Genomic DNA, 27697 nt, shown 5'->3' with positions numbered 1-27697 from the left:
ATCCCGAAGTTTTACGATATCTCCCGAAGGTTTGTTGTTGTGCTGATTGACGATATTCTAGGGAGTCCATAATAAGTTCGAACGACGCAATTTTACCTCCTACTGCGAAGACTTTATATACAGCATTATGCCTTCACTTCAGGTAAGTTTTTTTAAAACTTCTCCTTAGTTTTTGTCGTTTTCATTATTCTCAGTCAGTTCTATTATATTTTTAACCAAGACCACATAGATATCAGTTTTTACGTGTAAAATATTAGCTGCCTCTGATGATTACATTTTGTCGTCTGCCACACAGTTGCGCGTGGTTCAATAAAAAGGGACCGCCGCGTGGTATGCGTGCATAACACGCGGCGGCCGCTATGTATCAACCGCACGTATCTGTGCTAGTCACCTATGCGAATTCTGGTGGAATCAGCAAACTTTGTTTTCCGTTTTTTCTCCGAGTCAGTAAGACTCGGCTTTCCCCCACGGGGCATGACCGATCACCGACGCGAGTGGTACTGTGGCGTACAGCAGGGTAGCCTCGTACTCCGTAGCTTAGTTGACAACGGCCCCAGTGCCGAACGTTCGATGTTCGGAAGCTGAATTTAGGTGGGCCACCGGAATTCAAACTTTTACTTTTTTGAGGACATGTTTTTATCGATATCTCGCGATCCGCGCTCAGTCGCCGTGTCAAATATCGACCGTTGGCATTAAAAAAAATGTGTTTTAAAAATGTTACCAAGTGGGAGTGCCACTTTAAGCCTACTATATCACAATTTTTTCCTGCCAAGTTGACAGGTAATTTGGTTGTTATTCTGGGTTACCTTGAATCAATCATGATGAACTGCCGACCTTATCATTCAAAGTATCAACCGACTCCATTTTGCATGTGGCGAAATTATAGCTTCATTTTGACAGCTTCTCCATATCTAGCTGTGGACTCTGACTTCCATTGATGTGCTAATAAAACGTCATGCCTTAGAACGTGGATATGAGGGCAGGTCAGAGTGAAAATCTTGAGTAGTCATTGGAAAATCAGCCGAAATATTTAAACGAACCAGAGATTTTGTTAACAAAAGGATATAAGGAATGAGCAATAATCAGAGTTCAGGCAGGTATAGGTCATTTTATTGAATTACGCTTACTTTGGTTTACTTTGCCGTTCAAGGCTCCGACCCAAGTTGGGTCGTAGTTAGCTGTGGGTTGGCCATAGCTGTGGTGTTTTCAGACGGGATTCCTGCCTTCTATACGGGCTGGTTTTGACTTTTACGATTTAACCCCGCCACCATCGCATCGCAATGTTGCGTATGATTGAGACGATATTCGTCAGCTTCAAGCAACGTCGATGGTTTAGCGCTACCTGAAAAGGGATGCGTAAAAGTAGCGCAATCTTTTAGATTTGCGCGACGCAATGTTGCATGTTGCAGATTGTGCGGATTACTGAATGCCTCCCACATGCCACTGACGCCAACATTCATAACGCACTTGAACGCATGTAACATTGCGGTCACGCGTTGATGGACTTGTTTTCCCTTGTCAGCTATGTTTTGATGACAAGTTATGCTGAGATTATGATTGAAAGTGATGTGACAGCACTAAAACTGCTTCTGATACTTGATTCGATTATTGTAAAATTTTACATTAAATTCATGAGATATTTTGACTGCGGTGGAGGAACGTGCTTAAACCTTTGAGTGACGCCGCTCACAACGGCTATGCTTATTCAATATGTATTTGGGGTCTCGGCCTTTGGCTTTGCTTTGTGAACACTGAGTGAGTACATGTTGAATTTGATCACGTATGGAGAAATGTCTTGAAAGAAGTGCGACTAACCTAAACCTTCAGTCGCAATCTCATAAAATTTGGTCGCCTGTGCTAAAACGGTCGCAACATTGATCCCTGATTGAATGCAATACATGAAATTATCAGTCCGTCTGGTCTTACGTTATAATTACTCACATCTTTAGTATGAAGATAAATTACCTCTTGTGAAATGTATTTCTGATACTTTTACCCCAGTAGCAGTACATAAAATTTTATCGTAACTTGAATTTTTGTAATTTTTCCCTTACCACACTCCCTGAGTGTGTTGTTGATCAATAAAGTTTTGTAAAGTATTGTATTGTTATTATGATTATTTATTTCAGGCCCACATAGAATTATATCAATATACAAGTAAAATACAAATTGTATGGATATGATTATTCTAAAGTGAGTCTAAAAGGATGACCGGATATAAGAATTTTCACATTTTTTCTTATTTGAATAGTTGTTCTGGACGACAAGACCCCCGTTCATTGTGGCTTATGCCTCACACCCCTCTGCCCTCACCACAAAATAATGGTACAGTCCGCGGGGCAGCTCCTTTGCACAGCACCTGCCAATACCAGAAGCGATTTTAAGTATTTTTTTTTCTGATGAAATGAAGTAAACAAAATTCTTTATGATCTACATATGTAAATTTATGTAAATTTAAGATGACATGATTATGAACTATATTATCACAATATTTAAACTTCTGTAAATATCGTATACTGCACATTTCATGGCTGAAACCTGGGCTAAAAATACCAACTTCAGTCAGTGACTCCAAAACGAATACGAATACGAAAATAACTTCAGTATCGTGCATAAGGGTACAGGTATGATGATCGACTGGACTCGCTGAGATAGGAGAGTGACAAAAGCTTGCGTGTACTTTTTTCCATACATTGATCAAATGGACACGGCGCAGCCACTATGAGCTTTGATACCACATGTGAAATACAAGTTCGTCATGTTTTAAAGAATAGGGAAAACGTAAAATTTCAAGCCAAATTACAACAATTTAATAATTTTCACTTGTTTTTACGGTATCTGTGGAGAAATAACTGTTTTTGTCTTGTTAACTATCGTATACTTCGAAATACATTTTCAATACTCTTAGACACAGTCACAAGCGGGCCAGACAAGATATAATTGTAGGATATTGTTTGTATTTTTGTTTGTTTATTTTTCTATTTGTTTCTGTTTGTTTGTCTGTATGTTTGTTTATTATTTAATTACGTATTTTTATGCTTTTTTATATGTTTGTTTATTTTTGGTTTATTTATTTATTTATTTATTTATTTGTTTGTTTGTTTTTTTGTATGGTTGTTTGTTTGTTTTTCCCCGGTTCCCTGTGATGCTGATGGAATACCCGATGTACGTGTCTCCCGGCACTCACCCCTATTTTGCACTCTAAGGAAATGCGGCGAGATGAAAATTACAAAATAATAATAAAAATAATAATAATATTAATAATAATGAAAACAAAAACAGCTGATGCCAAGGATTAGGTTTTTTAAGAGTACCTTCAACGGCCATATCAGTTGTTGTTTCGTGGTTGCTGATTGCTGGCAACTGAGAAAACGTGTTGTACATGGCGCCCTCTATTGTTTTTCACTGTCGACACTTTCACTCGACGGAGTGCGTTCGCTTTCATTTGTTTTCTGTGTATATGTGTCTGTATGCAGTTCACTTGTATGTACATATCAATTTCTCACTGGTTGTCTTAGGATGGACCATGATACCCATTGGCTTCTTTGTTTACCCACAACGTACTCAATAAATTCTGTGTCTTTAGTGTGCACTTTGGAAAGTAGTGACAGGTAAATTTTTGCATTTTTGAAATAATTCGTCAGTGAGTCGTTCTTGAGACAAACTACTATTCTTATTTGATATCACAATGAAAACAATAAAATCAAAAGTAGTATTATGTTAACCGTTACAGTGGAATAGAATGTTACCATGTGCAACACTTGTAAGCAAATTCAAATTGCTTTCTCTAATTTGAAAGCATAATCTTGAGCGCGTATTCACTGTGGAAAACGAACCTAAACCTTTCAAAGACCAAGCAGAATAACTTAAAGCCCCAATAGCTGCATATGTTTAATAAACCGATCTCAAAATATCCTTAGTTTCCGAGAAGTTTCTTTGAATAAGACCCATTAGAGATTGAAAAAGTGTATAACGCTGCCATGAGTGTCGAGGGTGGCATGTAAATTCAAAGGTTTTAACGTCATTTTAGATTTCCCGCCATTATCAAAAACTAATCATATGACAGAGAAAATAAAGATTACAAGAACAAAATGTTAGCCATCGTGTGCTGTGCATTTAAGTACATGGCATCATGCTTGTTTCTGGTATGATCACGATGTATATGTGCAGGAATACTGTTTTTTGTATTTTCCCGTGGGGCGCCATTTTATGGGTGCGGCACCCATTTATTATTAAACCTGTTAAAACGTGTAGGCATGGTCAAAATCAGCGAGCAGCGACACTTCAATACACATCCTTCAGTAAGTACATTTAAACGAACCAACTCTGGTTGAAAATAAAATCATGAAAATATTGCATAAAATTAGCAGCTATTGGGCCTTTAATGATATTAACTTCAATTTGATTACTGTAGTCTGCGCATCCCAACATCAACAAGAAATGGCTGGCCATCGCCGTCTTTATGGTCTCTATCTCTTGTGACGTACGCGTACTCAAGTGTTTTTAGGTTAGGGCTTCGCTTTAACGACAAATATATAACGCATGTGACCTGAGCATTTTGCTGAATTCAAATGTATTTACAGGAACGCGGAGATGACGTACTGACGTGGAAGTAGACTCGGGAATTACTCCATCCTCCATGTTAACACTGACAAAATATTAGTTAAATCACGGTCCCTGTTCTTGTCGCCTCCATCATGGTGGCGCTCTGCCGCCGCATTTTGTCATTACAAATGTGGTGGTTCGGTTTCACGTCGTAACGCCTTTCATCATTCTACAGACACTATGCATCTTCCGCCATGCTGATTATTATTATTTATACCAGTGGTAGTGGCCACCTGAGCTTGTTCTTTGCTGCACGGAGCACCGCACATAGTATTTGTTTGAAAGTTTTAAATATCATATGATCAATAAATGTGATTTATCAATCATGTTTATACAGCCTAGTATGTTGTGGCATACATAAAAGGCGGTGGGAACATACAGGACCGTAGTCTTACAATAGGGGATTGCTGATGACGTAATCATTTGCATACGTCGGCTGAATTTTTTTGTGAATTTCGTGAAACGATGATTTATCGATGGAAAACACTATCTGTTACACACAAGGGGGATTTAGGGCATTCATTTATCATCTTTTGTCTAAATATAAGGCAAAAAGCCTGACACAGACAGTAGAGAAACCGTTCCTCAACGGTCTATGAACCAGCAGGGCATTTGTCTTTACGCACAAAATCGCAATCACTGCTAACCGGAAAATCGGTTGCTGGGAGACCCGTAGCAAATGCCATCCACCGGTTGTCTAATAGTCAGTGAGAGCAATCCAATCGGAGTTTGGAAATACACGTGTATACACGGTGGCGCGAATGCGTAGAGTGTCAAATTTTAGACAGCAAGTGTAACGAGTCAGGAAATCTCCATAAATACTAATATGATAAAAACCAAATAAGTTTCGTTGTCTACAAGTTTTTTTTTTCTGTCTGCCTTTCTCTTACCTGTACGCTCTGCTCGCTTGAGACGTGACGGACAACCCACTGTGTCAGATATGCATAATCTAAAATGCGCCCTCTTTCTTGCCTCCGCGCGTGACCTGAATCCGTTGTGGGATTATCAAGTCTGATTCTGGGGAGTCAGACTCGATATTGACAAATATGGTATTGACAAAGATAGTGATGAGGATGACTTCGATATTGACTTAGAAGATTTCTATGTCGATTCACAAAGTACGAGTAGTTCTCATAATGAAAATACTTGTCACACTCGTGTAGGTGCTAAAATCAGGGGAGGGTGTCATTCTGCCAGGGGAAGAGCTTATAGTGCTACTACTGCCACAATCAGCAAAGCAAGAAAGAGGTTGTCAGCGAATGACATTCTTTTGAGACTACAACATCCCTGAATTAAGTACACACCTTGGCCTAATGTAAGGGTAAATGAGAGTACTATTCATTCATTTGTAACGTATAAACAATTAGATTTAGAATCTCTATATTAATCCATAATTAACCTATTCAAGCCTTGCCTATATAAATGTATAAATATATGCCTATTTGCTTTACTCTATATCGGACAGGAAAATGCCCTATCTTTAACAATTGTTTCCACATTTACTCTTTCTTTAAAAGTGTTTTATGTTTTCAAAATCTTCTAAAACTAGTATTGAACTTTGAAATTTTCATGGCATAAATTGGATAATTGTAATAATCAGCAAGGTTTTGTTCTGTACTGATCAATAAACAATCTGTAAATCCATGTGAAGAATGATACATTCTGTTTGAAGTATTTTGTATTTATGTGCTTTGTACTTCTTCTCAGATCACGTCTGTTTTGTCGGTAACTAACTTGTGAAGTCAACAGTCTGAAACTATTACGTTGAGTACAGATTAAAAAGTTGTGAATATTGCACTTTTTTCCTACTTTTTTCCTACACTAAGGCATGTGCACCTGTTTACTCTTTTACCTTTTATCTTAATTAAACACATATTTAGCATTTATAGACAAAATTAAGCAAGAGCAGAGCGACATTGAAAAATGATACAGTCAGTGTAAAATTAATTTCTTTTCTTGCATTAGAGGTTAAATAAACTGACAGATTAATTGATTGGCAGGTCTTGTAAGTCGCAAAAATACCTCAAATATAAAATACGTTCCTAATTTCAGGAAAAGAAAGGAGTAGAAAAGTAAGGGCTATTTTTTTTAACTTCCAAGACCTCAGAAGAAAGTCTGACTTTAACGCCCTCTGTGTTTCTTTGTATCCCATTCTTTTGTTTTTATTAAGTTGTGCAAGTATCCCGATTCTATGAGAGGGCGCTCAATAACACGATGTTGGATACACCGTATGTCGCTATAGTGGCAACACACTGATGTGACGAGCACTTCCTCTAGATTGATTTCTTTATCCCTCTGATTGATCGGCATCCGATTGCTGATGAGTTCTAAATATACCAACTCAATCAAAGGTAAAAAAGAGCAAGTTGCATTTAAAATGTGTCCTCATTAATCAAAATTACTAAGCATTGACTTGTAGCATTGAGTTTGTGAACACAATCATATGTGGTAATAAAGAGAATATTTTATATTGAAACAACGACCCGGCATATTTTTCGGGGACACTTTTTAAATCAAGTAATATAGCACTAAATTCTGTCAATATTCGTATGGGGAAAATTAGTTATTCTAATAATATTCGGTCTAGTATTATCATCAGAATTCGCTTACAGAACCAGGGCAGTATGCATCCGTATTTCAGTTAGGAATGTGATTTGAATATCCCCTGCAAAGTGGTACGAATTCTAAGCATGAACTAAGCTATTCTTAGATAAGGGTTTTTAATAAATACGGGCCGAATATCTCTGAATAGTGGGTTTTGCAAATTGGTTGTCTGTTGCCTTTCTGACCTACTCTGATATGAATGTGTAACATTTGGCACGGTGTAACATCGGATAATAGTGTTTGTCAGCTTGTGATGTGTTCGGCTGCCCTCCACCTTCTGTCGTTTTATCACCCACAGATTTCCCCCACTCAGAATTTGCCGTATTTGTTCCCTTGGACATGATTTTGTCCGAATCTTGGGGTTTAAATCCATGAAAATATGAGCCAATCCCCGCGCGTCGATCAAACGATTGTGTTGCATTTGGGTCGAGATCGATCGTCACTGCAGCGTACTGGAATTTTCCATATATTCATCAGTGATACAGTGTTTCAAGTTCTGTTTCCAAACTTTACTGCTGTCATAACATGAACATAAAATTGCACTAGTATCCATGGAGACGTCCGGTGGCTATTCTTTTTTCGATGCTTACACTCACATCATGCATGTCGCCACAGCTGAATGACAGGCAATATTTTGTCTTTTCCGAGGGAGTATTACAATTGGAAACAACAGCAAATTCACAGTTCGCTACACCATGCGCTTGGGTCGCCATCATATATCAGTATATGTGGACGTCTTTGCTTGGTGTGCTTTGTGCGCGATTTTCGCGCTGTCAGCAGCTTTTTCAGGGCAGACAATGGCTCGAAATGCGCAATTTGCGCAATTGCGCAGTCGAGAGAAAACCTTGCACGTTTACAGTTTCAGGCAACTCTTTGCGAGTTGGAAAATTTCCTTCACTATAGTATGTGCAATTTTGTCCATCAGAACAAGTAAGGATTTTCCCATCCTATTAGTAGGTCTGGAGTTACTAAAGTGCCGGAAAGACGTCCGTGTATTGTTTTCGCTTTATTTCGTAACGGTATTGAATTTTCAGCTCACAAGATCCTGACACGAGAACAACAGAAATAGTGTAATGTTCAGAACTGTACATCCGAGCAAACACGAACAAAATCTGACCAGTTGATAGTGACGCTAGTGGGCCTACATTGCTGAAAAAAGCTCAACCAGCGCGACTCAAATGATTCGACCGCTTGCTTTGACATTTAAAGAGTGCTTCATTGTGTCTGCTGATAGAATGAACTTCTCTTCTCACGGTTCATAATGACGAAATGAGTCGTAGTAGTACATCCAAGGATATATTGGCATTTTCAGTCGTTAAGGGCGCACATCAAGCTTCGCTTGCCCTTCGACAGGAGTGTCGAGTTCATGGAGAGAGGCGAAAGGTGCATTAAAGAGGCACTCCCACTTTGTAACATTTTTAAAACACATTTTTTTAATGCCAACGGTCGATATTTGACTTGGCGACTGCGCGCGGATCGCGAGATATCGATAAAAACATGTCATTTTCCGAGCGTATTTTTCACATCCCGAAGTTTTACGATCGTTCTAATTTTGACTCGAAATCCCCCGAAGGTTTGTTGTTGTGTTGATTGACGATATTCTAGTAGGGAGTCTACAATAAGTTCGAACGACGCAATGAATTTACTTCCCACTGCAAAGACTTTATATACAGCATTATGCCTTTACCTCAGGTAAGTTTTTAAAAACTTCTCTTTAGTTTTTGTCGTTTTCATTATTCTAAATCGGTTGTATTATATTTTAAACCAATACCACATAAACATCAGTTTTTACATGTCAAATATTAGCCGCCTCCGATGACTACATTTTGTCGTCTGCCACACAGTACGCCGCGCGCGTGGTATGCGCGCGTGGCATGCGTCTATGCATATCATGCGGCGTCCGCTATGTATCAACCGCAAGTAACTGTGCTAGTCACCTTTGCCAATTCTGGTGGAATCAGCAAAAATTGTTTTTCGTTTATACGCCAAGTCAGTAAGACTCAGCTTTCTCCCACAGGCCATGACCGATCACCGACGCCAGTGGTACTGTGGCGTACAGCAGCGTCAGTGTAGACTCGTACTCAATAGCTTAGTTGACAATGGCCCCAGTGCTCAACGTTCGATGTTCGGAAGCTGAATTTAGGTGGGCCACCGGAATTCAAACTTTTACTTTTTTGAAGACATGTTTTTATCGATATTTCGCAATCCGCGCGCAGTCGCCTCGTCAAATATCGACCGTTGGCATCAAAAAAATGTGCTTTAAAAATGTTACTAAGTGTGAGTGTCACTTTAATTACTGTAAGGGCGCCTTCAGTAATTATAGGGGGCTGGGCGGGGAATTAGGGGGAGGGTCACTTTACGGCCAGACCTTTGACATTTCCTGAATAGGAAATTGCCGACGAAATACATTGATTCTTTTAAATACAAACACATTATCGACAAGCTTCACAAGCAAAGAAGATGCGGTGGTATCCTACATTAAACACCTTTAACAGTTAAACTGATGAAAGACAAGAGACAAAAACATATGGGACAGCTGGCAAAGTTTATATCATTTATCAAATGTCTATAAACACACATATATTGTTAGTTTTATGTTTTATATTGGCAAAAAATTGATCACAGTTTCTCATAGACTACCATGTATACTGAATCAACATTTCGGTGAAATTCCAAAATCCAATTTCTTGCACACACATCTATTTGTAACCCCCCTAGTCTAAAATATCATGGAGGTACCAGAATACATCAACGATTAATATCCACATAATTGTGAGTCCAAGATCTCGACGTAACTCTGGCAGCTGTGGTGACACTCCCAGACCGACGACCACAGAGATAACAATATGTACGTGGTAGAGTCAGAATATGGCCACGGCTAAATTAACAGGGCATGATAACTTCACCACTATTATCTTCTAGTTAAAATATGCTGGAAAAATACATAAGAAACGAAGTATGGTAGCAGCGAATTTTTCCGGTATCCTAGCAAGCTAAATTACAGTAAAATTCACACCGTTTTTGCTGCCGATCAGATTTGTTTTGTTCCTGCTGGAAAATTGGCTGTCGGTCGGTATATTAAAGCTCATTTGTTCTCTACTTGTAGCATTGGTATATCTTATTCAAATTTTAACATTTTTCGCTATGTCTACTTAACTTTCGTCCGACAACTCGTTCACTGCAGAGCAATACAATACATTTGCGTGCATTTCTAAACTACATCAACAAAGTGGAAACCTAGCAGCCAACAGCCATGTCACTGCGTGAAACCAGAGCAAACATACATATTTCAGCACGTAATTAATCAACATCAAATGGATTTTCCATAGTTACGTACTTTGCCTGGTTACGCATTTTAGTAAACTGACTGTCAACTCACATATGAATTACGTGAAAGCGTTTGTTGGTTTACCTTCACTACTATATCCCCGTGCCGGCGTAGAAATACAAGGAGCAATATCCTACTGTGTTACACAGGTATGGCTTGTCATATTTGGCTTTATTTCTCTCCTCGACCGCACAAAATTTGTCCTCTTCTCTCAAAAGATTTATTAATACTACTAGGGTTCTTCATACACTCTGTCTAGGGCGATCAGTATTCGTCCCGGCAGGGTACGTGGATTTCCGTCGTTACTACGTAGGTAGTGTACAGCCTAATTAAGCAGAATGTGAAAAAATGCCGCTGGTCAACGATTCAAACGAAATTTGAAACAAAAAACAGGACCACCAATACCCTTTAGTGTATCAAAAACTGTATTTCATATTCTAACAAAAATTACAAAGTTGGTATGTTGTCGTTAATTCTGTTTTTTAATGAGATACAGTAACAACAATTTTGATCACATAATGACAGTTCTTCCGTACTATAATGAGGCGCAAATACCTGATAAGTATACAAATTAGGCCAGGCTGACGTTTTTGTGCAGTCTATTTGAATCCCTGATCTAGTCATACCAAGCTGTCCGTCCTTCTCTTCATGAAATCAAAGTCAGTCATCAAAGATTCTTCACAAAGTTTACATTTGAGTATCTGTGAGAAACTATGACATAAAAACGGATGAATTTCGACAAGTTTAGATTTGATTCCGCTGTTCGATGGGGAAAGAGAGTATAAACCTAGCGATCGGCCGTCCGCAGACCAGCATAGGTTTGCTTACTTTTGTGTTTACATCTTAGCCATACAGTAAACTGACATTCACGGCGCTGACGAGAAATTGACATGTGAATGCACTGATCTGAACAATGAGAACAAAAATCCCAAAAGGCAATCGTGGTTCTTTGACAAGTAGGGTCATTGTTTACTGTTGTGAAAGAATTCAAATGAATGACAAATGACAAGAGGATTTTATTAGGAAAAAACAACCCCAAAAACCATCGTGCTGTTCCGATATCATGTTTTTCAAACATAGGGTAGGTAGGTCGGCAGGCAGGATTTTTTTCCAAAACATTTTTATTTTTATATATGCATTTTTCAGGGGTTCAGGGCTGTCAATCACTGGCCACAACATCTCAAGAAAAAATGTATCATACACATAAAAGGGGGAAAAACCATACAAGACATGCTCGTTCAAGCAAAAATCAAATGCCAGGTAATAAACGCGTGATTTTATGCGTTTTTCCTTTCTTTTTATTTCCTGCTGTGAGTATCTCTAAAAAGTTTAGGGTCTGCAGGTAAAAAATGGGGTAGGTCGGGTTATCGGAACAGCACAATTTTTTGTTAGGCCTTGTACTGCGGCATTTTGTAATATGACGCATTTTGTAATAACTTACGCAAAATGTAATAAGGGTATCAGCATTTTGTAATAAAATGGTCTACGCATTTTGTAATAAGGGTATCAGCATTTTGTAATAAAATATTGTTTACGCGATTTGTAATAAGGGTATCAGCGTTTTGTAATAAAACGCGTTTTGTAACATTAGTTAACGCATTTTGTAATAATTATAAACATCTGCTGATATTGTAGGTATTTCAAAATGCTTTGTGGTTTTATGAATACGTAAAAATGTAACAGCATATAATGATGTCGAGATTATATCTCACTACCAGTACTAGGTTATCATAATAGCGTCAGATGAAGGGGTCTGTTTTCAACTGATTCCCAGCATTAGGCCAACAACTATGAGTGTAATTGTTAGTAAAATAATCGTCCACTGGCGTTGGTTTCCTTATTTCAAGAGTCAATTCAACTGTCAACACTGTTACGAACGGTTCAGAACAAGTGATTACGTACTTCTACCAAATCAACCTCAGCAGGCGTTGTTCGGACAATTTGTTAAAGGGACATTAGCTGTAACTTTTGACTAATTTTTCACTACTCTGTTTCAATGTATCAACTACAGAATTTTACTATAATCCGATCATCATGAACAATGCCCGGTGTCCTGCTTGCCAACACAGCCTGTATATGTGAAATGACCATTGTTATTGTTGATAAATGTATTCTAGTCCGGACCTGAATACAAAATTTAAACAATAAAAATGCAGATTATACTCATAGAGGGTATATTTATGAGCTAAATATTAGGAATTTCTCCATGGTTCGAGGATTCAAACCAGAAACTGCAGATGATACACAGAACAAACAGAATAAAAAATGACCAAAAGTTACAGCTAATGGATCTTTAAGTCAATTTAACTTTTTGTGAAACCAAATGTCAGGCAGCTGAAACTACATTAAGGTAACGACTCTGCTCTTTCCCTGAAACATTTTTTCAACCCATATTGCCCAGTCATGACAACAAGGTCACCCCTTAGTGTATTTTACTTTCAAGTACGTGTAGCTGAAATTTATTTCTATATGTATATATCTTTTACTTGTAAACCAGAAATGGATCGCTTCTGGGCAAATAAATCCACATGTCAGTATGACGTTCAAATTGATATAGGTACATCAGTCACATTTACTTTTCAGACTCTTTATTTCATTCAAGACATCAGCTTACGTGGGAAAACAAGGTCAAACTGTCTCTCCATATTAGCTGTCGATCATGATTGGCAACTCTCTACAGATTTACGTTTTATAAAACTGATCAAGTATACGCGATTGCTCATAGCACTGTTCTAACTCTGCGCAGTTTATCACAAGACGTTTCGTACACCTTTACTATAAAGAGCAACTGGATATTTTTAACAAAATTACCACGCACAGCCGAGTACATTCTTTAAATTTATATTGCACGTCAAAATTGAGGCCGAGATGCACTTTTGTGACAGGAAACTGCTTTCTCATTGATAATGCTCTTCATAATCGGATTGCCGCTAGCTGAAGACATGCTCTCACTAGTAACATTTTCACATATATGAAGTGCGATTTCATGACATTTTGTTAGAAAAAGTGAATTTGACATAAAACGGCCGATTAAAGTGGAAAATAAATGTACGAAAGGTTGCAGTATTTTAGGCAACTTCTATACGTATGATATGTGTTTCTCTAAAGTTGATTGTCGATGATTTACGGTAATAAGAGGAGGGCACGTTAATATGTCAATGCTGTCAGCTGATATTTATCAAAATATACTGAAACAAATCATTGACAATGACATAGTCCCCCCCTTGTAATTGGGAATTTGTCACTGGAAGTGACTAAAAATTGAAGTCGATATGATGTGCATGAAACAAGGAATGCGGGTACCAAAGCCCTGTCTGTGAATGATGCCCTTATTTGATTGGATTGTAGATAAGTAGTGGCATAGGGTTATGTCCTTTTTACCAAGTTTGACAGAATTAGGTATGCCGTGCTCTGGCTTTTTAAATGTCAAAATTCAAATTTATGCAAGAAACTGGTGTAGGCATGTTTGAGTAATGGCTCTTGACATAAAAAGTCAGAACACCAGACGTGAACCAAAAATGTCCTCATGTTCAGCAAAGAAGAGACTTCCTATAATTAGCTATTGATACTGCTAAAATTAAAATGCCTTTCTTGACTGGTAAATCTTTGCATGATCACATCTGTAACAAGTGTCATCAAATTTAGTGCAGTCATTCAGAATATAGATCTCTCATTACAAACATTTTTTCCCTATTCATCAAATCTGGGGTGCCACCCTAATCACAAAAGGTCATTAAATAAGTCAATAATAATTCATCAACAGGATGTCACTATTCAGTTTTACGCTACTGGAAGATCAATATCTGTACGATGTTTCATAGAATTTGATGCAGGATTTCTGGACGTATAACACTAATAAGGAAAAGTCATGAAATATGCAAATTAGCGATTAATTAACATTATACTGATAAATGTACTTATAGACAGTTAAAGCAAGATGAGCTCAACATCTATACCAAGTTTCAACAAATCTGAAGATGTATTTCTTGACGTATCAGTCTAATTATGAAAATTCATTACATATGCAATACACAATTAATTGACATGATATGATTAATGTTTTTGCATGCTACTACAACACTTTGAGATCAACATCTGTACCGAGTTTCATCAAATTTGGTGTAATATTACTGGACACAGCACACTAATTAGGAAAGTTCATTAAATATGCAAATTAGCGATTAATTGACAAGAGACTGCTGAATGTCTTTGTTAGCTATTACAACACTTTGAGATCAACATCTTTACCAAGTTTCATCAAATTTGCTGTCGTATTTCTAGACATATTTCCTTAATTACAAAAATTCATAAAATATGCAAATTAGCAAGTAAATGACATGATCCTGCTAACTATCATTGCATACTGTTACAGCTCTGGTATATCAGCATCTCTACCATGTTTCATTGAATTTTAATTGGTATTTCTTGACTTTGTAACCTAATTATAAAAAATCATCAAATATGCAAATTAGCTATTAATTGACATAATCCTGCTAAATGCCTTTGCAGAAAGTAACAGCTCTGGTATGTATACATCTGTAAGAAGTTTCATTAAATTTGAGTCAGTATTTTTCGAAATATAAGTGGAATTATGAAAATTCATAATTTACGCAAATTAGCAATTAATTGACACAATACTGACAAATGTCTTTATGTGCTATTAGACCTGTGTGTGACCGACATTTGTACAAAGTTTCGTCAAATTTGGTGCTATCTCTTAAGAAACAGAGCTCTATTTTCAAAAATCACTAATTATGCAAATTAGCACTAATTATGCATACCACACCCAAAACAATGAACGTGCATATGTATGCCATAGCGCTATATTCTTATACCAAGTTTGAAAAATTGGCCCGGACATGTCTGAGATATCTTCGTGGACGGACGGACGGACAGACAGAAACCATAAGTCCCCTCAGACTTCGTCCGGGGGACTAATAAACACTGATGTGAAGCAGCCAATTAAAATACTGAACGATAATTTATTTTAATATACAAGGACGAAATGAAGCTCTATCGACAGACCTGCCACTTTTCCTTGTATGTAAAAGGTGACACTTCATATCTACTGAGACATGGTTGTGTTTTCTCCAATGGTAAAAATTTGTCTAGCCGACGAGCTAGAATAAGCTGCCCTGCAATATTATGATTAAGCTAAATTTGACTCGCTATCCTTAGGGTTATACCTGCCAAATATCTGCCATTATACATGCAAATATCTGCCATTATCATTAAATGATAACAGCCACAGAAAGATAGATAGACAGACAGACAGACAGACAGACAGACAGACAGACAGACAGATAGATAAACAGGCATACTCAGGCACTCTTTCCTCCCTACCTACCTCCCTACCAACATAGATGCAGAGATACATACAGAGGCCTACATACATACACACATACATACATACATACATACATCCATCCATCCATGCATGCATGCATGCATGCATGCATGCATGCATGCATGCATGCATACATACATACATACATACATACATACATACATACATACATACATACATACATACATACATACATACATACATACGTACGTACGTACGTACGTACGTACGTACGTACATACGTACATACATACATACATACAGACAGACAGACAGACAGACAGACAGACAGACAGACAGACAGACAGGCAGTAAGACACACTTATACATACATACATATACACACACATACATACATACATACATACATACATACATACATACATACATACATACATACATACATACATACATACATACATACATACATACATACATACATACTCAACAGGTCAGATATACTTCCGCTTTAGTAATTAAACAAATCAAATCACTAAAACATCAGATTATTCTGACCTATTTTCGAGCACGAGCCGATCAGCGATGTCGTGCCATATCTGTACAGTGCCGTCTTGGTGAACACTTTCGTTATTACCTCATAATATTTTTCACCTTCAAACAGTCGTAATACATTTACCTTCGTTTCTTTTATCAGAAGTTATTTTCAAAGTACAGTATGGAGTTTCGCTCACAACATGGAGGTGCCTGCCGGTGACAGACGTCGCGCTAGGGGTTTCCTCCATGTAAGCCATTCAATGACGCAATGTTTATCATCAAATATGAAGTATAGGGGTTATCGCATGCCCGTTACGTGCCCGTTTTACGGGAGCTCGATATTATTGTTTGCGAAGGCAGATGTATAATAATTTATATTTTATTTATCTGAGTATGAACCTGTAGATTACTGGTTGTCTGCAATACATCAGAAACAATGTCGTTATCCTCTATTTAATAAATCAACTGAGTATGTATACCAATGATTCTCTCAATAATATGATAATAAACCACTCGAAATCTAGTAGTTACCTGCCTCAGATGATCACTTTGTAAAAAAATTGATTGACAGCTATCTAAAATTAAATCTTTCTAACTTGAAATTAAGTCAGGGAGCGATCAATTTTTTGTACTTACTTACCGAGTAAACACACACTTTGTAATACCATTCCAAAGTCAATAAAATATCTGTTAATGTTGTTATAAAACTGGGAAACGTTTTTAAAATTATTACAAAATGCGTTAACTGTTATTACAAAGTGCGAATTATTACAAAATGCTGATACCCTTGTTACATTTGCGTAGACAATTTTTTATTACAAAATGCTGATACCCTTGTTACAAAACGCGTAGACTGGTTTATTACAAAATACTGCAGACGTTATTACAAAGCGTCAGTTATTACAAAATGCTGATACCCCCTATTACATTTTGCGTAAGTTATTACAAAACACGTCAGTATTACAAAATGCCGCAGCACAGGTCTTCTGTATGTAATAAAGGTAAACAAATAAATGTCTATACGACGGTAACCAAGCCAATCCAAACATGTGTTTACAATTTAGAGATTGAACACAAAGTTCATGCATATTATACGATGATATAATAATCTTTATGGTATGTCGTTGTGTAAATATTTCTGCGTCTAGGCTGTACGTCCTTTTGAGAATTCCTTTGACAAAATGTGAAGGAAGCTGCGTTTACCGTGATGTGATATTTCCCCTGTTTTGTTATATGATAAAATGTCAGTCCAAAACAAGTCGCGATCTGTTTATCCAAAACAAGTCGCGATCTCAATTTTATCCCGACTTAAATGTAGATGTATACTTCATCGCCAAAATTTTGTCAAGGAAACTTTGGCTAAGTGATCATGGTCTCACACAGGCCTCTCCCATTTTTTTTTTGGGGGGGGGGTAACTTTGTGTGCTTTGTATGTCAGATGATCGTGTCGCATTGCTTTACACATACTTATAGAGTACAGCTCAATGCTTCCGGACAGCAGTACTATACAGCATGACAAGTATCTCATGGCCTTTAGGAAATATCTGGTTGTTCCAGCAAAGGTATGAAAGTGTGTACCTTTGAGAGCCCACAGCATATCAATGTTGTTGTCGCAACTGTGCCACTCAAATTTAATTATGATGCGGAGAGAAGAATGACATCGCCGGAACTTGTCCTAAAATACATGCATGGATTCGCAGTTTCGTTTTGCAGACAAGAGGGGTCTCTTAGAAGAAAATTTCGTATTCCTGACAAGCGACATAGGGGAAAACTGCATTTCAGGCGGGTAATACTATAACGTCTATCGTACCATCTTTGATCAGGTTACGCCCATGTGCCAGCTTTATGTAACAACAGAAGAGAAAAGTGAAATTCTAAAAACATAGATTTAGATTAAGATGTCTGGCTCTACAACCGATGTGATACCCTTCGGGACCGTTGACTACATCGTCTTCTCGACAATGTTGGCTGTCTCAACCGCTGTAGGAATATATCAGTGTTTCGCAGAAGGAGGACAAAAGTCAACGTCAAGGTAAATGGTATTTCACGACTATAAACTTTACTTCAATATCAACAATAAAACAGTAAATCGCGGTCCAATTGCGTAATCTTAAGACCTTATTAGAAAATTGTCGACCTTAAACTTCAGTAACCTGAGACTGCCCTTCTGTCGTCCTTTCTCAGATTTCTAGTTGCTGATCGAAGTATGGGATGTGTCCCGATCGCTATGTCGATGTTCGTCACTGTGACATCAGCAATCGCTGTGATGGGATTTCCAGCCGAGATGTACATCCATGGGATTCAGTTCGCCCTCTCTCTGAATACATATCTGTGGGCGTACCCCCTAGCTGCCTACTTCTTCATCCCGGTGTTCCGGAGTCTTGGTATAACCAGCGTCTACGAGGTCAGATGTTTGAAGAGATATTCATAGCATTCACCCTAAGAAGCGAATGCACTTAAAATGATGTTGTTATAAACAAATGCATAATTATCGTGATTTAGCAATTTGGAAGCAATTTAAATGTATCCTTACATAAATGGTTTCTATTGTCAGTTATCTCCAGCAGTTGTAAAGCGACTGTCCTCATTTATATTGTAGTACATGGGTCTGCGGTACCACCTGAGTCTGCGCATCATGTGCTCTGTAATATTTATATTGCAATCGTTGCTGTACATGGCGACTACCATGGTGGGACCAGCCTTAGCTATAGAAGCAGGTGAATATCCAGTTCTAAGCTACATGTGTTAGTAGTGCTGAATTTTACCCGAGTTCAATATCTCTACACATGCCTATACCAACGGACCGTGTATTGCTATTGATGCTGACAATTTTCCATAACATTAACATACTGAACAAAGTTTGGTTTCCCTTTTGACGGGATGAAACAAAAGTGTTTCCTTTTTATGTTGCCATACCTTTGAATAGGAATATCGAGAATGAACGGCGATCGAAGATCAGAATCAAATTTAAAAGGCTAGCTTTGCTGTTACAAGTCTAATGATGATGATGATGATGATGATGATGATGATTTTGTTGTTGTTGTTGTTGTTGTTGCTTTTGTTGATGATGTTGTTGTTGTTGTTGTTGATGATGATAATGATGATGATGACGACGACGATGACGACGACGATGATGATGATCATGATGATGGTGGTGGTGGTGGTGGTGGTGGTGGTGGTAGTGGTGGTGGTGGTGGCGGTGGTGATGATGATGATGATAGACATGATGATATTCCATTATTACAGTACAGGGCTTTGAGATGTGGAAAACAGTTTTAATCGTTGGAGCTGTAGCAACCTTCTACACAACTGTGGTGAGTTAACTGATAAACTTAAAAATCCCATGGCTACAATAGATACTACCAAAACCATTTGTCACATATTATAAAAGTGCCGTCGTGTTCGGTAAAAGCTGCAGTCTATATTTTGTTATGTTTCATTATTGAAAGCAGCTTTTTCATAGGGCCAATTTCGAGTACATCTGGGGAAAATACATGTACAACTGGGAGTGTTGATAGGTTATAGTGAAAGTTGCTGGTCATTGCTCATTGATGTTCACAATTTGATATCTATTACCTACAATTGTAATAATTACTCGATGGAGTGATCTACATTTACATAAAACCCACGAAAACGTTTATGAAACATTTGTTTTTTGTTTTGATATATTTCTACGTAGGGTGGTATGAAGGCGGTGATATGGACTGATGTCTTCCAGTTCCTTGTCATATTCGGCTCTGTGCTGGCAGTGGCCATCTATGGAACAATTCAAGTCGGTGGATTTGAATACGTCTGGAGCAGCAATGACGTTGGAGACAGGCTGAAATTATCGAGTAAACCAGGCAGCTTTGTTTCTTATGTTACGATTGTTCGAACGTACTTTGTAACTTCTCGCCAATTAGCAATGCGTTTTGTCGGTTTGAATCATTTTGTATTGTTTAACAGTAAAGCCTTCTGTCTTGTGTCTGGAATACCGACACCATTACTATCACTATACCAATATTTATTTTCTCCACTGATGATAACATACCCCGATAAAGTTTCGTGTAATCGCACGCAAGATATTTCCGTGTTCGTCTTTTCCACTTCGCGATGTGTGAATTTACTATTCACATAGTATCAAAATATTTCTTGACTTCAAAGCTTCACCTTTGATCCGACCACCCGCCTTTCTTTCTTGGGACTCACGATTGGAGTTGGGGTTGGTGATCTTGGAGTCACCGTATCGCAATCAACTGTACAGCGTTACCTCACGGCTAAGTCATTGGGTCACGCAAGAGGGCAAGTAATTCCTCTTATGTTTTCTGTTCAAAAGATATCGCATTGTAGATGGAATTATATGTGTAGTCAGCTGCCTTGGGTCTCTTCTTTCTGTAATTAAATCGAGCATACTTTGTCGATTTTCGATTAGAAAGTGTGCTTTATCAGGTTTTGGATATACCGTAAGCGTTTATTTCCAAATCATACAGCAGATGACCAATTTTGTTGATGATTCTGAATGAAATTCTTACCTTTTTTGCTAGTTGTTTAATGGTTTTGAGGTGAACTTTCAAGGTTACATATATCAGTGTTGTCCTTAGAAGCCGGGTGCCGGGTAAATAACCCGGCTGTTTTGCATTTTTTCCCGGCTACTTTTAACGTAATTAAATTCGGGATTGCACTGCCAGCTCGGACGGCACACGTACGATTAGCAGTTTCGCGACCCCTTTCCCCCCGCATGGAACTGCACAAACACAAAACAGTTTCTAAATACCCATTTGTGGCTTTTTGAGCCCGATCTTCTATTTGTTAAGTAGTGTGATTGGCTGGTGATGGTGCTGTCTTTGTTACGAGCAGTGTAATTGGTTTGATTAGTATGAAGGTCATCTTAGGTCATTTTTAACGATGGCGTCAAAAAGAAATGTGGCGTCGGCCACTGGCACCTTGCCGATGGAATATTTTTTCCCGAAGAAAGCCCAACAATACATTTAGTTTATGTATGAAAAACTTCAATTTCGCTGAATTTGTGAGAGAAAGGCGCCGAAAAGATGTGATTTTGATCGACGGTTCGAAGTTCATGAGACTGGCAAGCTAGTTTTCCGCCGCCGCGATGGCTGCCAACGTCACTACGAGTATGATCTTCTCAACAAATCAAGTTATTCTCAGAGCAATACCGACGCATTTTCTAGATTAATTTTAAAAAAATGAGCTAGAACTGATTTTTTTAGAACCAACTGTTTATTTGAATGGGTATTTTATTTTCATTGATTATTTTTACGTACTAGAATCCAAGGTCACAGGCATGTGTGTTGCCGACCGTTGCTGACCGGCGCATCATCGTCATGGCTATCAGCTTCACCGTGGCGCTGATCCCCCGTTGTTTAAGACAACATGACAATACGTCGTGGATTCCGGCATGGGTTCAATTTCACTGCGCTTCTCAATGTTCTCCATGTTGGGTTGCCCGATAGTGTCTTTCGATGGACCCTCTGAATCATTTTTTTTCACGGACTCGTGGAGCAAATTTGAAAGAAAATAGAGTTGTTTCCTTCCGACGCCATACTGCATATCTGCTTTGATCAAATTTGGGAACAGCGAGACGCGACGATCGTGCACGGTTGGCATTTATTAGTAATTTGTTGCAACATTTCTCTCAATCACTCACTTTGTGTCATAAGTTTCAGAAACTATGTGGTAATGAAGAATGGGAAATGAGCAATGAAATGAGCAGACTGCAGGTGATTTAAGATTAAATGTTAAATCTTCACTGCAAATGTGTCATAGATAATACAAACAAAACAAAATCATGTTTGTTTGTTTTGTTGTATGTGAACCACGTCTAAGACACGCAACAAAAGTACTGTTTCAGTCTCAGCTAAATGTCACCTCAGATGCCACCAGAGAACACCATTTCCACTCCAAAATTTCATTTTTCGCCTTGCGAGAGGGGACACCCCCCTCTCGCGCTCTCCCCCCCCCTCGTTCGCTACGCTCACTCGCCACTCGGTCGCTTCGCTCCCTCGCAGTACACCCGTCTACTTTCTTAAATTACCCGGCTACTTTTAAATATAAGGACAACACCGCATCTCTGCATTTTATCTTAGTTCTTATCAGCTACTCATTTCAACATATATTTTCCTTAACTTTTTCAATTGGAACAGGTTATCCTTTACTAAACTTACGTGTAATCGGGTTTGCTTTGCAGTTCTCTTTTATTAAACATACCAATCTTCTGGCTGACATTTCCCATCATGTATTTCAATGGACTGGTTATCTATGCCTTCTATAACAGTAAGTACACTCTGCTGTAAATGCCCAGTAGACGTAGAAACGCAGTTGTAAAATTATCACTAACTTGGACACTGAATCCGTAAACTGGGTTTTTGTTCATGTTAGAACGGAAACTGATAACATATTGTGATGGTTTAGTGTATTTCACAATTGTAGATTTGTGCAGAGGTGAAATTTACACATAATTGAACTAGAGCTGGCAGTGAAGGAGACCCAGTGGAACGTTTTGCGCAGTTCATAGAAAATTTATAACCTATGCCCACCTGCATATTTATAATTACGTTGTCAGTGCTGTAACGACATATTATATATTATGTCATACCAGTATATTCACGGTGCAAATACAGCGATCTGATTGGTCGAGACACGAAAGGAACTCTCGGCTTGAGCAAAAATCCCTTTTTAACGTTCCATGTCAGAATTTCAATATACTGGTATGATGTAATAGCAATAAATAACACCACTTTATACATGCACTCGCTATCGCTCGTGCATATATGTCGTGAAGTGGTCAAAATCTCGTGGTATACCGTCTCTAGGTGTGCTTTATTGCTTAAATGTGTAAAGTGTTTAGTTTTTCAACAATAATTTCCGTCTGTTTTTTATCGTTGATGTGGCTAATTGTAGCGGAAATGTCCAGACGATTTAATCTAACAATGCAATTTTTTTCTTTTTCAGACAAACTGACACCGTTGGATCCTTCGATCAATTCCACGTTGTCGTCTGTGACTACAGGTAATACATTGTGACTTTCGCAATTGGCATATAATGTGTTACTCCAGCGATCAAATTGTTACTATATATTCAATTATATCATCGGAGGAAACTGAGGAGATCAGAACGCAAACAAAAAACGAGCTAACCGACATCCCTCCATCCATCTTTCTATCTTTGGAAAGGACAAAATTCATTGAATTACTCTCTTACAAAATTTATGCTGGTTTTTACATGTTTTGAACAGTGGTGGACGGTGGAGATCCTATACGATATGAACCAAACTACTCAACTGCTGACCAGGTAAGATCATTTCATGCTGCTCCACTCTCAAATATTTGCTGACGTAGAAAGCTGTGTTTAGGTCATCTTAGAAGCAAGACTCAAGTAGCGAGGGCATGAGGGTAATTGGGTGCTTCACCTGGCTGGACGAAAATGACCATAAACTCATGAGGCATGCAGAAGTGTAGGGTAGCAAAAAGCATGTATTCACATTTGGTAAAGAAGAGTTAATCTCAGTTTATATAAAATATTCAAGTTATTTCCCATATATGTTGAATGAATAACTGACGGCTAGTGATAGTTCACATTCTTTCCTTGCTTGAATAGATTCTGATGTACTTTGTGAGTTCTCAGTTTGGGTCCATACCAGGCATCCAGGGTGTTTTTGTCGCTTGTCTGTTTGCTGGCGCGCTCAGGTAGGTTATGTTGAAAATTTTAATTAGCTCGCAACTTCGATTGATGGAAGGCGTTTATCTTTACTTAAACTGATCTAATTTTGACAGTGAGTCGGAAAGTACGCGTGCAAATAGATATGGTAAACAGGGCCCAGAAACAACCTAAAATTGCGATAAACGATATAACAACTTTCGCATGTCACCAAGACGTCAACTTGAAAGTTTTAATGTTGAAGTTTGAATCGGGCATAACTGAATTGTGAAGTTACTCGCGGTGATAATTAAGCAACTGTATACCGCAAGATTTTGACCAGTTCACGACACGAGAGCCTGACCTGGTCAAAACCGAGTCTTGACCAATTATATCGCTGTATTTGTGCCAACATGATGCAATCATATAATCGTTGACAACCACTTATCCATCAATCGAGCGATTTTCTCTCAGATTCTTAAAGGGTGCATTAACACATATTATCAACCCTCTTTTTTGTTCCTCTTCAATTATCAGCCAAATGTGCCTTCGTCATGACAGACGTGAACCCTCGTCTGTCGTGGACATATTACAGTTTCTTATAAAGGTACATTGTAAACGCAGAATTGTGGACTTCAGAATTTTTTACATTTGATATAGATAAACAAGAATCAGCGAATAAATCGTTTAACCCTCTATTTTAGATTTGATTTTGCTGTATCATGTTGAAGTGATTGTCTTTACATATCTTTTCAAACATCTCCTATGGTAGAATTCTGGGCTACGAGATTTCTTTGTTATTCCATTCAGTTCTATATCATCTGGACTGAACGCGGTAGCTGCATGCATCTTACAAGACGTTGTGAAGCCCTGGAGAGAATGGAGGGGAACAGCAACAGTTAACGATGCCCGAGACACAACAATATCCAAAGTGATGAGTAAGTAATTATTCAAGACATTTTGTCAACTACAAATTGGTTCACCTTTCAAGAGTTTCGTTTACAGTTATTTGCATTTCGATATGCCTCTTACAAGTTATGATATATTCAAAGTCTCGGTCAGTCTATCTTGCTTTATCCTTTCCCTAGTTGGCCAGTTCGCCGATTCGAGCTATTCCTTCTAAGTTTAAGAATTGCAGTTTGGGGGACAATAAGCCACGTGTACAACCGTTTTGTAGATGATATATGATTCCCACAAGTATAAAATATTTACATATTTAGTATATATTTAGTAATATATTGAAGCTTAGCTATTATATTAATTAACTGTTCGAACAAATCAACAGCAAATGTAACTCATTTATGCAAATTATGCAAAAAAGGTGTTGGCAGTCACTGCATAGGGAAGGGACCTGTGCAGAAAGACGTTCGTTCCTGAGTGTAAGTTTTTTTTTCGACAGATTGTGTCTTTGGTGTGTTGGCAACCCTGGTTGGTTTTCTTGTACCTTACCTTGGTTCATTCGTCACTATAGCAAACATCTTGAGTGGCGTCTTCGGCGGGCCCATTCTTTCCGTTTTTGTTATGGGAATGTTCCTTCCGAGAACCAATGCATGGTGGGTAATTTACTTACAAATCTTCAGGCTTTTTTGTTATTAAGACCCAATGTTATCGTAAATCACAATATATTCAGTGTTTGAAGCATTCTGAAAAGCTGTAGAGTATTTTCGCGCCAAATATGACCCAACAGGACTTATCCAAAGGCAAATTGGTATAGCTATATATGATGGTGCCATACCAATTTTTATAGGTCGTTATTCAAGAATGACTGTGAAAATTATACTGTTGTCAAGCAAAAAATAAAATGACACAATTTTGTCATCACAAATTCAAAAAAGAAACAATTCTTTCCTCGAATATTATGTCGATAAACTTGGTTATGGATACTTGTATTAAAACATTTAGATTAGCTTCTTATATCATAAACCCCAACATATAATATATCTGAATTAATATTTGCAGGGGCACATTCATTGGCTTGCTGACGGGATTCGGATTCGGAGTCTTCATCAGCGCTGGTCCGATTGTCGCAGAACAACTAAGTCTTGAAGTACTACCGATACAAAAGGTAGTGTAGAGGATAATATAATTGAAAATAAAAATGTACCAATAATCTATTCAAAAATATTTGATAAATGGTGAATCATCAAGTATGATGAAATGTGACTTAGATGGCAAATATTGCGTAGAGGAGACCTTCGAACGTACATTTAACTTTACAATTTTAAAACGTTTGGGATTTACGAGAGACAAATACATACTAGAGTTTATTCGATTAAATTTAAACCCCAACATTCAAAGCCCTATCTCTCGAGCAATACTAGCAGCTTAGCATACTTTGATATTTAGCTTAGCTAAATTCACATGAATATTTCTCGGATTTCGATTCGCAACAAAACGTGTATCATTAAAGTGACCAAAGCAAACACAAAAGTTAATCTTAAGGTAGGAATTTTTAACACGAAACTCATACTTTGATTTAATGGGTAACTGGTTCAAGTGATGATAAACACTAATATGTAGACTTACACGTGACCTGTCGATGTGTGAAAACTGTCTATTAAATATATAATTTTAGCATTTCTTGGCCGTTAAAATGTAACTGCTATCGTGCAAGCTGCTGGAGGTGCCTGATTATGTGCGTTAGGCAACGCATCTATTACTACAACTACGATTTCTTGCAAAATACCTGGCGGTTAGCTAGCTATGCCCTGTACTACTAGTTGATGTAGACAATATAAATGATGGAGGAACTTCGACGCTAGACCAAGTCACTTTGTCTTGATCTAAATTTGATGTTCTAATGCCAAAAAAAGATTTATGCAAAAGTATCAGATTGCGATAACTAATAATTCTAGAATGCATTTGTATTAAAGAAGATGGGCGCATATTGTGAACTACGTAGCTAAGTTTGAGGAATCTAGAAATGGTTAAAATCAAAGATACTCGCCTGATTCGATATCGATGGTCACAAAAGTATCACTTTTTTGCGCGCATAAAGTATTTACGTTTTTGCCTAGCAGATATCGTTCATCTGGTATCCGGCGATTAATTGTTTAATTTCACTGACCGTCGGTGTTGTAGTGAGTGAAGTTGCCAGGTGTATAAAACCATCACTGATCAGAAAAGTTGACCCGGCGCTATTGGTGGCAGCACTCAGGTGTGTAACTCGAATTCTAGAGTTCATACATAATCGTTCTTCCCTCTGTCTGATCAGCTACAGGACAGCATTGATTTAAGTTATAAATACATTGTTATTCACTTTTTCACATTGTGCTTTAAAGGGTGTGAGAATAAAACAAAATTATTATGAAATGTCGTTTAACATCTTTGTTCTTCAAAACGATTTTAAATGGGCTCTAAGAAGAATTTGCACAATTTTTGCACTTTGTTCACTGTGGAGTTCATAAGAGTGTCATTTCTCCTTCGTATTATTCTCTGTAGACCAACGAATCAAGGAGAAAGTGTTCGTTTACTAGACGACCATGAAGTTTCTGATAAATCCGAGTGAAGTAAACTTCAATCCGTCGACGACAGGGCGCAATGTGTACGTGTGTGCTGCAGACCACGCATTTCTGAAGTGTATCGAGACAAGAGATCTCACTCTGATTTACACGATAACAACCACATGACATTTTTTGCAAATATTTTATGTAATGCGTTTGATATGTGGCATATAACAAGTAGTT

General features: G+C 38.0%; 1 protein-coding gene across 3 annotated transcripts; it reads left to right on the top strand.

Moving 5' to 3' along the window:
- The first annotated feature begins 28 nt into the window (after positions 1 to 28).
- LOC139121708 (sodium-dependent multivitamin transporter-like) lies at positions 29 to 27697 on the top strand. 3 transcript variants are annotated; one of them, XM_070686797.1, is made up of 15 exons: positions 29 to 142; positions 18203 to 18411; positions 18564 to 18783; positions 18979 to 19096; positions 19626 to 19693; positions 20059 to 20660; positions 22564 to 22649; positions 23328 to 23384; positions 23611 to 23666; positions 23973 to 24061; positions 24822 to 24949; positions 25411 to 25564; positions 25971 to 26076; positions 27032 to 27168; positions 27453 to 27697. In XM_070686797.1, the coding sequence occupies exons 7-15, from the start codon at positions 22610 to 22612 to the stop codon at positions 27517 to 27519; spliced, it is 834 nt and encodes a 277-aa protein (XP_070542898.1). In that variant the 5' UTR covers positions 29 to 142; positions 18203 to 18411; positions 18564 to 18783; positions 18979 to 19096; positions 19626 to 19693; positions 20059 to 20660; positions 22564 to 22609; the 3' UTR covers positions 27520 to 27697. The 3 variants fall into 3 exon arrangements, with proteins under 3 accessions (XP_070542898.1, XP_070542899.1, XP_070542897.1); XM_070686798.1 differs by lacking the exon at positions 27032 to 27168; XM_070686796.1 differs by lacking the exons at positions 22564 to 22649; positions 23328 to 23384; positions 23611 to 23666; ... (4 more) ...; positions 27032 to 27168; positions 27453 to 27697 and having other exon boundaries at positions 20059 to 20654.

This window comes from Ptychodera flava, chromosome 21 (genome assembly GCF_041260155.1).
Source record: "Ptychodera flava strain L36383 chromosome 21, AS_Pfla_20210202, whole genome shotgun sequence".
Classification (NCBI taxonomy): Eukaryota; Metazoa; Hemichordata; class Enteropneusta; family Ptychoderidae; genus Ptychodera; species Ptychodera flava.
Note: the sequence above shows the minus strand (reverse complement) of the source record. Positions and strands in the feature narration are given on the sequence as shown.

What these genes read in the sequence shown, in the direction of transcription:
- LOC139121708 (XM_070686796.1), top strand. Translation starts at nt 18,278, where the DNA reads ATGTCTGGCTCTACAACCGATGTGATACCCTTCGGGACCGTTGACTAC. An exon ending in AGCCTTAGCTATAGAAGCAG is followed by an intron (nt 19,097 to 19,625) that starts GTGAATATCCAG and finishes CCATTATTACAG; the next exon opens with TACAGGGCTTTGAGATGTGG. An exon ending in CAACCTTCTACACAACTGTG is followed by an intron (nt 19,694 to 20,058) that starts GTGAGTTAACTG and finishes ATTTCTACGTAG; the next exon opens with GGTGGTATGAAGGCGGTGAT.